At 42.5% G+C, this 15,507-nt stretch overlaps 1 protein-coding gene across 1 annotated transcript in view; it reads right to left on the reverse strand.

Moving 5' to 3' along the window:
* DNTT (DNA nucleotidylexotransferase) overlaps positions 1–15,507 on the reverse strand; it is a 343,242-nt gene that overhangs the window by 284,051 nt on the left and 43,684 nt on the right. Inside the window, exon 3 of the mRNA XM_030204811.1 lies at positions 14,226–14,339. Within this exon, the coding sequence (XP_030060671.1) occupies positions 14,226–14,339 (114 nt within the window). The remainder of the gene's footprint in view (positions 1–14,225; positions 14,340–15,507) is intronic.

The following is a 15,507-nucleotide window of genomic DNA, read 5'->3' on the forward strand; positions in this document are numbered from 1 at the left end:
TGATCTTAACAATAGGATTGGACATATGATTAAATAGAAGTGTACATACAATTTTGTCATTACTTTTCTTCTTAGCTGGTTGTAACAATGCAGATCTTGACACCCCAGAGGCTCTTACAAACCCTTTATTAATGTGTTTCAATGGATAACCTCTCTCGTGAAAACGTCTTATCATATCTTGGGATCTAAGATAATAAGTGCAGGGATCATAACACCGCAAGAACTGACTATAAGGTAGATTCTTTTTCAGGGATGAACTGTGACAGCTGTTATATCTTAAAAATGTATTGACATCTGTCGGTTTGCGGTAGATGTCTGTGATAAATTTGTTGTCTCTGATGCTGATTTTAATATCTAAAAAAGGAATACTTTTATCATTATAATTCATTTGAAACTTCAAATTTGGGTCAAGGTTATTTAGCCAGGTGAAAAGATCTTGCGAGTCACAAATTGTCCCATTCCAAATTAAAAAAATATCATCTATATAACGCTTCCACAATAAAATATTGGTTTTGAACCTATTTTCAGTTAAAAATTTCTCTTCAAAATTACTAACATATAAATTCGCAATAGATGGTGCGAATGTCGCAACCATTGCAGTGCCCTTGATTTGCTGATAAAATTTACCGTTAAAAGCAAAATAATTTTTGGTTAATGCAATCACTGCTAGTTCAATAATACAATACAGCGACAGGATCCTCCCTGGAAGTACTTGGTTTTCTTTCTTTTTGCTTGAGGATAGCTGAAGGTTAAGATGTTGGTTTTCTGGGCCATAAGAGGGAGGGAGGGGGAGTAAGACGAGTGTAGGTGGTTTTAGGGATTGGGGGTTTATATGTGTGTGTGTGTGGGGGGGGGGGTATGTCTGCTGGTATGGATGTTTGGGGTTTTCTGGAGGGTGAGTTCATGGAGACGTGGAGGGGCATAATCGAACGGAAACGCCTATCTCCATGGGCGTTTATCTCCGAGAACGGGTCCATGAAGGGGCGGGCCGAACCATATTTTCGAAAAAATGGACGTTTTTGAGCTGGGCGTTTGTTTTTTTTAGCGATAATGGAAATTAAAAACGCCCAGCTCAAAAACGTCCTAATCCGAGCCATTTGGTCGTGGGAGGGGCCAGGACACCAACTGGGCACCCTAGGTCAGTGCGGTGGACTTCAGAAAAAGCTCCCACATGCATAGCTCCCTTACCACGGGTGCTGAGCTCCCAACCCCCTCCCCCAAAACCCACTACCCACAAATGTACAACACTACCATAGCTCTTAGGGTGAAGGGGGCACCTACATGTGGGTACAGTGGGTTTTGGAGGCCTCCCATTTACCAGCACAAGTGTTACAGGTAGGGGGGGGATGGACCTGGGGCCACCTGGCTGAAGTGCACTGCGGTACCCACTAAAACTGCTCCAGGGACCTGCATACACGCAGGCCTCTAGGACTGGTTGCTGCTATATAACATTGGCACACCAGTTGACACCTGAAGACTAATCTCTCCGAAAACGTCCTTTATTGGAATAACCGCCTTTACTCACAGTTAACTGCAGATCAGAGGTTGTGCCCCACTGGCAACGAGTCTCCCTGGTACTGAGATGAGCAGTAGGTCAGAGCTGGCAGATTGCTGTACAATGCCCTCTTTCAGCCACATTCAAGGGAAGAACTAAGTTCTGTAACGTGGCTACCACAGGAAAGGGAACTAAAACTGGCTTACAAAAATGGCCACTACCGCATGGACTACAACAGGAAACACAACAGGGCACACTCTGACCCAGTAAGCAGGGGGAAAAACACCATGGGAGAAGACCCTACCAACTACCAACATCGTGAGACTGTAACACAAGCTAATGAAATCACGGAGACCAATACCCTACACCTACCACAATGCAATGCTGATGTGACCCTGTACTGCACCCGAGAGCCACACCTGACCCAGGGAAAGGCTGTGACAGGTTCGAACACATTCTGCTGTCATGGAGGTGGGTACGGCATTTGAGGCTGGCATACAGGCTGGAAAAAAAGTTTTTAAAGTGGGTTTTTTTTGTGGGAAGGGGTTAGTGACCACTGGGGGAGTCCGGGGAGGTCATCCCCGATTCCCTCCAGTGGTCATCTGGGCAGTTGGAGCACTTTTTTGGGACTTGTTTGTGAAAAAATAGGGTCCAAAAAAAGTGACCCAAAATCGCGGTCAAAACACCTTTTTTTTCGATTATCAGCTAAAGACGCCCATCTCTCCTCAGCTGATAACCACGCCCCAGTTCTGCCTCCACCACGCCTCCGACATGCCCCCATCAACTTTATTCGTTTCCGTGACGGAGTGCAGATGGAAACGCCCAAAATCGGCTTTCGATTATACCGATTTGGCCGCCTTTGCGAGACAAACGTCTATCTCCCGATTTAGGTCGCACTATAGGCGTTTTTCTCTTTCGAAAATAAGCTGGCTATTCTCTTGTATTTGAATTTGGTGGGATCTCTAGGTTTCATTACTGTTCATAGTCTCTCTTTGGTCTGTTATTTTCCTGGGAGGCTTTCTGGGAATGGTATATACGGTTGTTAGTGTGCTTTAACTTTTTTATTTGGTTTTCTAATGGTTAATCTGAAATTGTTTTCCTTAAATGTTGATGGTGTTCATTCTCCCATAAAGAGAAAGAAAATCATTTCCTGGCTGCAGAAGGAGAAGGTGGACATCGCTTATCTCCAAAAAAACCTATCTTACTGCTTTAGATCATGAGAAAGTTAGGGGGCTGGGCGGGTGAGGTTGGGTACTCAACTTTTAAAGGGAGACAGAGGAGTGTGGCCATATTGCTACACAGTCAGTTGCCCTGTCACCTCCATAAATTAATTCAAGACAATGAGGGTCATTATGTCATTATGGCAGGGGAACTCTGGGGCCATAAACTCTTGTTTTATAATATCTATGCACCCAATGTATATTGCCATAAAATTTTCTCTAAGGTCATGGCATCCATGCTGGCCCTTTCTGAATACCAACGTCTGGGGGGAGGGGGATTTTAACATCACTGTTGACCCTATTTTGGATTGCAACCCTCCCAGGACAAGAAAGAAAGGTTTTGAAGGTAAGGAGGTTAATTTTATGGTGCACCAGTTAGGGGTTCTGGACATGTGGCACATACTTCATCCCCAGGAGAAGGATTATACTTTTTATTCTAATCTCCAAAGAGTATATGCTAGACATGACTATTTTTTGATTGACAGGTCTTTGCTCTCCCAGGTGGTTGATACACAGTTCTTGGTTCCGCTGCTGTTTATCCTTCTCGGTCTCGGCTGGGGATTCAAAATGGCCACCGAGAGTTGAAGTCTCGCGAGGCCGCTTCAACTCTCGGTGGCCATTTTGAATCCCCAGCCGAGACCAAGTAGGATGCAGGGCAAGGGCAGGCAGTGCTCCGGGCAGGAAAGAGGGGGCTCTTTCCTGCCCCGAAGAGGTCACTAGACCACCAGGGCAGTAGATAGTAAGTAAGGGGAGGGGAGGGGAATATGTGACAAGGGGAGGGGAGGTGACAGGGGGGCAGGGGAGGTGAATATGTGATCCGGGGGAGGGGGGAATATGTGATAGGGGCGGGATGAGGATCCGAAAGGGACGTGGTGTGGGCAGGGCAGGGGGTGTGATGTGGGCGTGGCAGGGGTGTGGTGTGGGTGGGCGGGGCGGGACAGGACAGGGTGTGTGACATGTGTCCTCTTTTTCAGAGGACAAAATATGGTAACCCTAGCCGGCCATCTCCTAAACCCGGCCAAATCGGTATAATCAAAAGCCGATTTTGGCCGGCTCCAACTGCTCTCCGTCGCAGGGCCGGCCAAAGTTTAAGGGGGCGTTTCGTAAGGGTATGGAAGGCGGGATGGGGGCATGGTTATGAGATGGCCGGCTTCAGCTGATAATGGAAAAAAGAAGGCCGGCTCTGACCAGAACTTGGCCGGCTTCACTTGGTCCATTTATTTTTAGGACCAAGCCTCCAAAAAGTGCCCCAACTGACCAGATGACCACCGGAGGGAATCGGGGATTACCTCCCCTTACTCCCCAACCCCCTCCCACCCCCCAAAAAAAATTAAAATAATTTTTTGGCCAGCCTCTATGCCAGCCTCAAATTTCATACCCAGCTCCATGACAGCAGTATGCAGGTCCCTGGAGCAGTTTTTAGTGGGTGCAGTGCACTTCAGGCAGGTGGACCCAGGTCCAAAACCCCCTACCTGTTACACTTATGGTGGTAAATGGGAGCCCTCCAACCCCCCCCCCCCCCCCCAAAAAAAAACCCACTGTACCCACATCTAGGTGCCCCCTTCATTTTAATTTCATGCTTCAACAAGGCTTCTTCCCTAAGGACTATGGGAATATCCTTCTTACGCCTATACCTAAGGACACCAAGAAAAAACCCAATGATATTACAAATTACCGTCCTGTTGCTGCTATACCATTGATAATTAAATTGATGGAAAGTATGGTGACTAAACAACTTACGGAATACCTGGAAAAGTTCTTCATTTTACATGGCTCACAATCTGGTGTCCGTTTCCCTCTACAGTACTGAAACTGTATTGGTTACCCTTATGTCCAAATTCAAGCAACTAGTTGCTGGTGGCAAAAGTACACTTCTCCTCCAATTTGATATGTCCAGCGCATTTGATATGGTCAACCATGACATCCTACTTCATCTTCTTGATTATTTTGGGATTGGCGGAAATATACTTAGTTGGATTAAGGGTTTTCTTTCATACAGATCATACAGGGTGAAATCAAATTCAATTATCTCATCTTCATGGAAAGCAGTTTGTGGAGTCCCTCAGGGTTTGCCACTTTCACCAACACTCTTCAACACAATGATGATTCCATTGGCTAATTCACTCTCTAAACTAGGCTTAAATCCATTTATTTACGCTGATGATGTTACAATCTATATTCCATTAAGACAAGACTTGACTGAAATCACCAATTTAATCAGGATAGGCCTGAGTACAATGGACGCATGGGCTAACTCATTTCAACTGAAACTGAGCACTGAGAAGACTCATTGCCTCATCCTATCTTCTCAGCATAACAAGTTTAAACCTACAACTTTAAATATTCCCAACTACTCCCTCCCCATTTCAGATAGCTTAAAACTACTTGGCGTCACAATTGATCGGAACCTGACCCTGGAAACCCAAGTAAATTGCACCACAAAGAAAATGTTTTACTCGATGTGGAAACTTAAACGTATTAAACCTTTTTTCCCCAGAGATGTTTTTTGTAAATTATTACAATCAATGATTTTGAGTCATTTAGATTACTGCACGGAATCTATGCAGGTTGTAGAGAACAGATAATCAAGAGACTTCCGACCGCTCAGAACACAGCAGTGAGACTGATTTTTGGTAAATCAAAATTTGAATCTGCCAAACCCCTTCGCGAAAAACTACACTGGCTCCCCATTAAGGAATGTGTTGCCTTCAAGGTCTGTACCTTGATCCACAGCAGTGGCGTAGCCACAGGTGGGCCTGGGTGGGCCAGGGCCCACCCACTTAGGGCTCAGGCCCACCCAACATTAGCATACGTTTAGCGGTAGCCGGTGGGGATCCCAAGCTCTGCCAGCTAAAGACTTCCCCCTGATGGTAACGAAAACGCTACTGTCCACAATACCAGCACCTGCGCATGCTCAGCTTTCAGCGCATGCCTGCTACAGACTGCCAAGGTGGAAAGAAGCGTTTTTTCACCAGCTGAGATAATTATTTTTGGTGGGGGGGGGGGGTGAAGGGAACACTTGGTGCCCACCCACTTCTTGCCTAGGCCCACCCAAAATCTGTTGTCTGGCTACGTCTCTGATCCACAGGATTATTTATGGAGAAGTTCCTGGATACATGCTAGATCTAATTGACCTACCACCCAGAAACAGTTCCAGTTTTTCCTGATCCTACCTAAATTTACTTTATCCAGACTGCAAAGGCTTCAAATACAAGTCTACCTATGCATCCAGCTTCTCCTTCATAGGAACACAGCTATGGAATGCACTACCCAAAATATTAAAATCAACTCAGAACCATCTAAATTTCAGGAAATTACTGAAGACCACCCTGTTCAAGAAGGCCTACCTTCTTGACTCAACCTAATTTACCGCTTCTTTGTTATGGCAAAATCCATGGACCTTATCATTTTGTATTCACTCTTATTATCTCTGTTGTTCTACACGATACCTATACGTTTATTATTTTACTATTACACTGTTTAATTGTATTTTACTGAACTGTAGTTTGCCCTACGGTCTTGTGTAAGCCACATTGAGCCTACTACTAGTGGGGAAATGTGAGGTATAAATGTGTTAAAAATAAAAAATAAATAAATAAATAATAGTAAATCCTTCAAAACTAATTACTGTTCTGAATCACAAAGACATACAAAGTAAGAAGGAAATAAATTAATTATTCATTTGGTATGGCACTGTGGCTTTTAATATGGTTTAAATTAAGACCTTTAATAGTAATCACTTATATTTAAATAGTAAACTGTTAAAATTTCAATTAATTTTGATGTTATTTAAAATGGAAAAACTAATGATTTTTTTTTCCATGATGATCTCAAAAGTAACTGTAACTGTGCATGTCAATTAAACAGCATAAATGAATGAGAAATATATGTGGACTGCAAACAGATTTTTAAAACCCCAAAGGGTTGCAAAGGATACACTTCAAAATGCCAAGGAGCTATGGAACATGTCATTAACATAATGTCCACAGGCAACATCTGTTCGCTGAGAGGAAACACCATCAGAAGCCTGATGCATGTTTTAGGAATGTACTTTTCTGCCAGAGGCAAAACCAAAAGGTAGTAAAATTGATGCCTTCCAAAATAACAAGGATAAAGTTAATGAAACAGTTCTAAAATATCCATTATGCTTCAAAATATATGCAAGATTATATTCAATTGAAAAAATATTAACATATGGAGGAGTGGCCTAGTGGTTAGGGTGGTGGACTCTGGTCCTCAGGAACTGAGTTCAATTCCCACTTCAGGCACAGGCAACTCCTTGTGACTCTGGGCAAGTCACTTAACCCTCCATTGCCCCAGGTACAAATAAGTACCTGTATACAATATGTAAGCCACATTGAGCCTGCCATGAGTGGGAAAGCATGGGGTACAAATGTAACAAAAATAAGTTCAATAGTTTTTCCATTTTTCTTTGTTAAAGACAAGATTAACGTAACCCTACAATGACAAATTCACATGTCACGAAGATGAGCAAAACAACACATCTGAGGGAGAAACGTTTTCAGGCCCTGATTACTTATTAATGACCCTAGATTAGGAAACTGAAAGGGAAATTCAGAACCATTCAGGAGTGTGAGACGTTTGAAGTCAGAATCACATTGTGTAAGCAAATTTATAACAGAGCAGTTATTTCAAAGTTAGAACAAGGTGTCTATTTTATAAGAACAAAAAAGTGAGGAAAACGAATGAGGATACCAAAAAATACTTTATTATATAAAAAAACGACCCGTTTTTGAAATTTATAAGACACTAATGTTTATCATTATTCACAATACAGATTTTCAGACCCGTGGTGACATTCACATTTCATATTGCATCCGTGGCTGTTTTTAATTTCCTGTGATCTATACTGGCATGTTTATATTTAAATATACATTTTCTAAGTTTATCAATTAATAATTAAATATTTGTACACTTAGTTTTGGTATGCCCGCAGTCTGTTTGTTCAATATATTTATTTAATTCCTATCTTCATTTGTACTCATTCGAATTCAATAGCGCCTTAAATACCTACCCTCCAATTATATCAGGCTTTCCTAGCTCTTTTTCAAACGACCACATATATGTACAGTGATAAAATTTACACAATGTTTGTTCATTGATATTTTTGATTTTTTGAGTATAAACAATTAATAATAATCAGTTAATTAAAGTTTCTAATTTATTCAGATGGGTTGCGCCCCCCTTTTTATTGTTTTTTCCCTTTCATTCTTGTTGTCATCCTATAATCAGATCAGTTAGCGCATTTCAGTTTCCATCTTCAATTCGCCGTCATCATTTTATATCTAGACATTGTTTTTTTTCCCTCCATTTGTTTGAAAAACGTCACTTCCTTTGTTTTATCCATATATTGGTTTTCTTCGCCACCGCCATTTTTTATATGAGTTGGCAATTGCACACACGTCCCTTTAGGAGAGACAGTAAGAATTAAGAATTAAGGTATCCCTTCTGCCCCATTGTTTTCAACTATTATTGAAATAGTTTATTACTTAGTCTGTAGATTTCCGTTTGTTTTAAATAGATTCTAAATGTTATTAGTTTTAAGGTATCGGTTTAGAAATTATGGTTTTAAATGGGTGGAGATACCATATACATATAAATTATAGTTGATACAAAGGGACTTATCAAGTTTTAGTTTCGCCCTGGGTGCACACATTATTTAAACATATATATTTTTAAGTGATCACAGCAATTCTTACAGTGATAATCTTATATTTGATTTATCATTTTTCGGCTGGTTGCAATCTGGAAAGTAGGGCAAAAACCTTTCTGTTGCTCACGATGATGTCATTTTATTATTTCATTCGCATGGGCTGCATTTTACCCTTACAAAAAACAGATCTACTTTTCTCTCAATGGTTTTTTCTTTTCTTTTCCTCGTTTATAGCAGAACAGTCTTGCTCTTGGCATTTATGTTTTACCTTTTTTTAGAAGAGAGGAGGTAAGCTTGCACTCGTTTTTATATATTTTTTGAGGCAATTTTTAAAGTTCGGAACGTCACTCATGTAGCATTATCATGTTTTAAAATTAAATCCAAGACTCAAAGGTTCTACACGTGTATGAAATATTGTCACAGCAAGAGACATTTACTGATTGTCAATGTATAGGTTGCTTATATCTGCTCTCCTAGTTTCTGGTTTCTAGACTAATGTGGTAAGGGGTTAGATACTTTTATTTACCAACCTTTGTAGACTATTAGTTATGGATTTCAATAAAAGAGTATTTTCACATAGGGTTCACATTTAAAATAGATTTTATAAATATTACTTTTTACATAATTTAAATAGATTTTATAAATATTACTTTTTACATAATTTAATTTACAGTAAAGGGTTAGACAGTATTATTTATTTAATTTATTATTCATTTATTTAGTGCCCGGTTCGATATCGCACCATCACAAATGTATGGATTTATTTTTCTTTTATTAGGGTATTATTCATATTCCATAGGGTTTATAAATATTATCTCTCTATATAAAACGCACCTCCAACGTTCGAATGAAGCCTCTGTTAGCCAAAAGTGAAGGGGGTGAGATCGCATTGTGTCTGCCCCGCCCACGCGTCAAACGTGATGACGTCGAGGGCGGAGCAATGACACTCATCCAATCACAACGCTCGGCAGCGAAGCGTCAGGGAAGGAGGCGGCGCTCTCAACATCTAGCCTTCCCTTCGCTGTGTTCCGCCTTCTTCTGACGTCAAGGATGACGTCAAAAGAAGGCGGAACACAGCGAAGGGAAACCTAGACGTCGGGAGCACCGCCTCCTTCCCTGACGCTTCGCTGCCGGAACCGCCACGGAGGTACATTTAAAAACAAGAAAAAAAATAAAAACCATGTTGGGGGGAGCGAAGAGGGTGGCCACAAAAGAAAAACAATGGGAGCGGGAGGGCAGGGGAGAAACGACACCATGGATGCGAAGGGGGGGGGGGAAGAAGAGGGCGGCCCAGGCTGGGACATGGGAGAGAGAGGAGCATGGATGCAAGGGGGGGGTCATGGAAGGGAGACAGGGGACTTGCTGGAAAAGGATGAATGGAGGCGGCAGGGGACAGAGGAACATGGATGGGCATGGATTGGGAGGGCAGAGCTCAGGGAGAGAGGGCAATTGCTGGAAAGGGATGAATGGAGGGGGCAGGGGACAGAGGAGCATGGATGGGCATGGATTGGGAGGGCAGGACTCAGGGAGAGAGGGAAATTGCTGGATAGGGATGAATAGAGGGGACAGATGGGCATGGATGGATATGGATTGCAGGGCAGGCCTCAGGGAGACAGGGCAATTGCTGGATAGGGAAAAATGGAGGGGCCAGGTGACAGATGAGCATGGATGGGCATGGATTGGAAGGGCAGGACTCAGGGAGACGGGAATTGCTGAATAGGGATGAATGGAGGGGACAGATGGCCATGGATGGATATGGATTGCAGGGCAGGCCTCAGGCAGAGAGGGGAAATGCTGGATAGGGAAAAATGGAGGGGCCAGGTGACAGATGAGCATGGATGGGCATGGATTGGAAGGGCAGGACTCAGGGAGAGGGGAATTGCTGGATAGGGATGAATGGAGGGCACAGATGGGCATGGATGCATATGGATTGCAGGGTAGGCCTCAGGCAGAGAGGGGAATTGCTGGATAGGGATGAATGGAGGGGCCAGGTGAAAGAGGAGCATGGATTGGAAGGGCAGGACTCAGGGAGAGGGGAATTGCTGGATAGGGATGAATGGAGGGGACAGATGGCCATGGATGGATATGGATTGCAGGGCAGGCCTCAGGCAGAGAGGGGAAATGCTGGATAGGGAAAAATGCAGGGGCCAGGTGACAAAGGAGCATGGATGGGCATGGATTGGAAGGGCAGGACTCATGGAGAGGGGAATTGCTGGATAGGGATGAATGGAGGGGACAGATGGCCATGGATGCATATGGATTGCAGGGCAGGCCTCAGGGAGACAGCGGAATTGCTGGATAGGGATGAATGGAGGGGCCAGGTGACAGAGGAGCATGGATTGGACTCACACTTTCACTCTGACTCTCAAACACTCACTCTCACATACACTCTCCCAAACACACACACTCCGAGGAAAACCTTGCTAGCGCCCGTTTCATTTGTGTCAGAAACGGGCCTTTTTTTACTAGTATATAATAACATTTTATTTTTAATTGTTTATCAAAAATATTTTGAATAAAATTACTAACTGGCATGATTGATTCCAATACATTAATTGGTTAATTTCTTTTTGGCATTGCATACATTCATTGTTCTTTTTATTTCCCCCTTTTTCTTTTTCCTTCCTTTTTTGTGTGTCCAATCCTTTACCTACACACATAGACCAAAGAAGCTCTTGTTGTAGCACATTTTCAACAGTGTACGTTTTACACCATATCATCAAAGGTACTTTTTATTTTCATTTTTTTATCCATAAATTGTGTCATGTATAACTTTTTATTCTTTAATTTTCATTTTGTATGGTTTTGTTACTTAATGGATGTGGTAGTCAGTAATATAATTTATTAAGTCTTTTTTAGAGATAAGTGTAAATAATGATATGTTTTTTGTTTTCATTCGCATACCTTTAGATTGTAAGCTCTCTTGAGCAGGGACTGTCCTTCCCCATGTTTAAACTTGTACAGCGCTGCGTAACCCTGGCAGCGCTATAGAAATGCTAAGTAGTAGTAGTAGTATAGCTCTTAATTATTTCATCTTTATGTCTCACATTCTTTCATATAGTCTTCCATATGGATGGTTTATGTATTTTATAATTATCTTTATGTCTTTGATCATAATTTAAATACATAGACAATATTCATTGCCCCCTAAGATATATTTATGTATTATGCATTCCACATTCCATGCGTTTCAACATCTAATTTTCAATAATTGTTTTCTAATAATGTTCAATATTTAACTCATTTGAGTCATGGTTTCGTATAATGTGTTGTAACATATGGTTCTTATTTTTATTCAGTTTCATATTTATTTATGAAAAATCACTAACCATTGATGTTTCTGAGTTAGTTTATAATATATACTTAATTTTAATTTTATGTTTTATTTTCAATGTCCTGTTTAGGTTGTTCAAGACCCCTGAGGCAGGCCTTTGGGCCGAAACACGGCCGTGTCGGGTCGTTTTTTATATAATAAAGTATTTTTTGGTATCCTCATTCGTTTTCCTCACTTTTTTGTTCCATATCTCACAGTATCGTGAGGGTTCTCACCTCCTTTTTGTTGTGGCTTATTTTATAAGAACAACATAAGCACTATGGATATGCATTCATTTAGACAAATGGTAAAAAAAAACAATGAATTCTGATTTTATTAGGTTTGTCTGCTTTTAAAAAAAAAAAAACCAAATTGGTGAGTGCCCAATAGGGGTAGAATCTTCATTCATTGAATGCAATTTGTCAATTGACCAGTAAAAACTCTTGGATCAATATTCAGTCAGAAGCAGTGATTTGTTTTTAAACTGCTGACTGTTGCTGGCAAAGTTAGACCTGGATATTCAATGCCAGGCCATCTCCAGGTACTGCACTGACTATCCGAGTTAGCTGCATTACCCAGAAGTTATGCAGGTATGGCTGATGTTCAGCGCTGTACCCACACAGCTAACTAGACAAAGTTAGAAGTGATATTTATGCAGTCCAGTGGCGTAGCCACAGGTGGGCCTGGGTGGCCCTGGGCCCACCTAATTAGGGCTTAGGCCCACCCAACAGTAGCACACATATTAGCGGTAGCAGGTGGGGATCCCAAGCTCCGCCAGCTGAAGACTTCCGATTCCGGCACCTGCGCATGCTCAGTTTTCAGTGCATGTCTGCTGCAGACTGCTAAGGTGAAAAGAAGCGTTTTCCTGCCAGCTGATTTTTTTTTTGGTGGTGGGTGAAAGGGAGAATACTTAGTGCCCACCCACTTCTTGCCTAGGTCCACCCAAAATCTGTTGTTTGGCTACGCTCCTGATGCAGTCCAACTTGCCTGGTTAGCTATGTGCTTTTGGAAGTGCCATTCTTCTACGCAGGGGCGGACTGACAGTGACCAGCGACCCTGGGCAGTAAAGGACCCTACAGCCGCTACCCATTGACCTGCTGCTGCACTGTCACCTCCTCCTGCACACTACGGCTCCCCCACCACTGCAGTTGCCACCCTCCTCCCACAATCTACAGACCCCTGCACCTTGGTGGGGCCTCCCTTAAAGGGCCCTGGTGGTTTCTTCAGGGGCAAAAAGGAATCCCACTCTTTCCTGCCCACTGATGCTACTCTGCCCAGAAACACTGTTTTTCAAAATGGCTGCCAAGACTTCCCATGGTAGTCTTGCGGGTCTCAGCAGTCTCATGAGACTGCCATAGGAGGTCTTGGCAGACATTTTTATAACATGGTGGCACCAGGCAGAGTAGTAGCAGTGGGCAGGAAAGAGTGGGATTCTTTCCTGCCCCCGCAGAGGCCACTAGACCACCAGGGCCTTTCAAGGTGGATCCGGTAGGGGCCCACTGTGGCTTAGAGGGAGTTGTAGTGTGCGGGGGGAGAGCCTTTGGGCCCCCTAGAGCCTCTGGGCCCTTAGGCACTGCCTAGTTGCCCAAAGTGTCAGTCCGCCCCTGCTTCTACCACACTCGTTTAGACTGCTTTAGCTATGCAGGCACCATCACCATCACTGAATATCGCTAGTGCCCGCATAACTTCTGGGACTGCCCTTCAAAATGATAAAAGGAATGAGACGACTTCCCTATGAGGAAAGGCTAAAGTGGCTAGGATTCTTCAGCTTGGAGATGAGATGCTGAATGGAGTTATGATAGAGGTTTTTAAAATACTGAGTGGAGTAGAACAGGTAGATAGGAATCACTACTTTACTCTTTCAAAAAGTACTAGGACTAGGGTGGGCATGCAAAGAAGCTACTGAGTAGTAAATTTAAAATGTATCAGAGAAAATATTTCTTCACTCAACGAGTAATTAAACTCAAATTCATGCAAGAGAATATGGTAAAAGCAGTTAGCAGGGTTTAAAAAGATTTGGCTAATTTCCTAAAAGAAAAGTTCATAAGCCATTATTAAGATGGACTTGGGAAAATCCACTACTTATTTCAAGGACAAGCAGCTTAAAATCTGTTTTACTATTCTAGGATCTTGCCAGGTACTTGTGACCTGGATTGGCCACTGTTGGAAACAGGATACTAGGCTTGATGGAACTTCAGTCTGTCCCAGGATGGCAATGCTTATGTTCTTAAGGTGGTTGGTTTCACTATGGCTGGTTACAGCTGATATTTAACAGCACTGCCTGGTTAAGTGTTGCTGAATATCAGGGGATGGGCAGCTCAGCAAGGTTTAACCGGCAGGAGCTTCTCCTGCCAGATAAACACTTTTGAATATCAACCCCCTTCCCCTAGCACAGAATACAATATATCCCTGAACATCTGGTTACAGTGGTTTTCTAGCAGTTTTCATCATATTGCATTAAAGGTGACAAGTAAATGCATGTTTAATTTTTCTCTCTAAATATTCTACATTCAAGTGTATTACCGTGAATAATCCATTGCAGTTTTGTAGAGCTGTTCTTCTCTGGCATGCATATTGTGAGATTTTAGCAGCTGACTCATCTTGCAAATCTGTATTGGAAGAGCAATGCTCCTGTACCTAAAAAGACAAGTAGATATTCAATAGGCAGCTTAGAAATACTCTAAATTAGGTTTGTCCAACCTATGGCCTGAGTGCCAGAACCCGGCCATCAAGTGCTTTTTTCTGGCCCTCGGAAGCTTGGTAATTCTTGCGCTGCTTACAGGAGGATTACTGCTCCCCCACCTTGAATCGGCTCTTTGTGGCTCAAACTTATGGAGAGCGAGTCATGGCGGGGAAGCAGGAATCCTGCCATTTTCTTCTGCAGCTGAAGCCAGGTGAGGAAAAAGAAACTGGGTGAAGGCTGGGGGGAGGGGGTTACATAAACGAGAGCGTGGCTGAGTGAAAGCTGGGGAAGGGATGATGCACCGTTTTTTTTGCAACTATTTGACGAAACATGCAGCAAAATACAATGGTGCATGTTTTGGCCTTCCAAATGTTACAAAATAGAAAATAGAAAAAGTTGTACAAGCCTGCTCTAGATAAATATATAAAGAAATAATGATTCCATTTAGTTTATGAACAATTTCATTGATATACATTCACTTTCCAGATTTATTTTTGCATTAATAAACATACCAACAATGTCTTCCAAGTTTACAATTGTAGCCAGCACCAGTGCATTGGGACTCAGGGTGATCCAGAAGCAAGTACACACATTCTAGCTAATATTGGACCTCGGTAGTTATTGCTTAATAAAACGGGATATTCATATGCCTGCTGGTGTTGAATATACGGTTTCAGCACCAACCCAGAAATGCTATTGGGTGAGCGGCAATATTCAGACCACAAAACATATAGCTAGCTTGATAAAGTTAGGACAACTTTTTGCTTTTTTGCTCCACCCACTGTCTAGATCGTGCCAAGGTGATCAGAGGAAATATTTAGCAGTACTGTCTGGTTAGTGCCACTGAATATAGTTCTTGCAGGCACTTATCCGATTAGAAACACCTGCTAATCAAATAAGAGACATGGAGGGGCATAATCGAACGGAAACGCCTATCTCCATGGGCGTCTATGTCCGAAAACGGGTACGTGAAGAGGCGGGACAGACCATATTTTCGAAAAAATGGACGTTTTTCAGCTGGGCGTTTGTTTTTTTTAGTGATAATGGAAACTAAAAACACCCAGATCAAAAACGTCCTAATCTGAGCCATTTGGTCATGGGAGGGGCCAGGATTCGTAGTAC

This window comes from Microcaecilia unicolor, chromosome 5 (assembly GCF_901765095.1).
Source record: "Microcaecilia unicolor chromosome 5, aMicUni1.1, whole genome shotgun sequence".
In the NCBI taxonomy this organism is placed as follows: domain Eukaryota; kingdom Metazoa; phylum Chordata; class Amphibia; order Gymnophiona; family Siphonopidae; genus Microcaecilia; species Microcaecilia unicolor.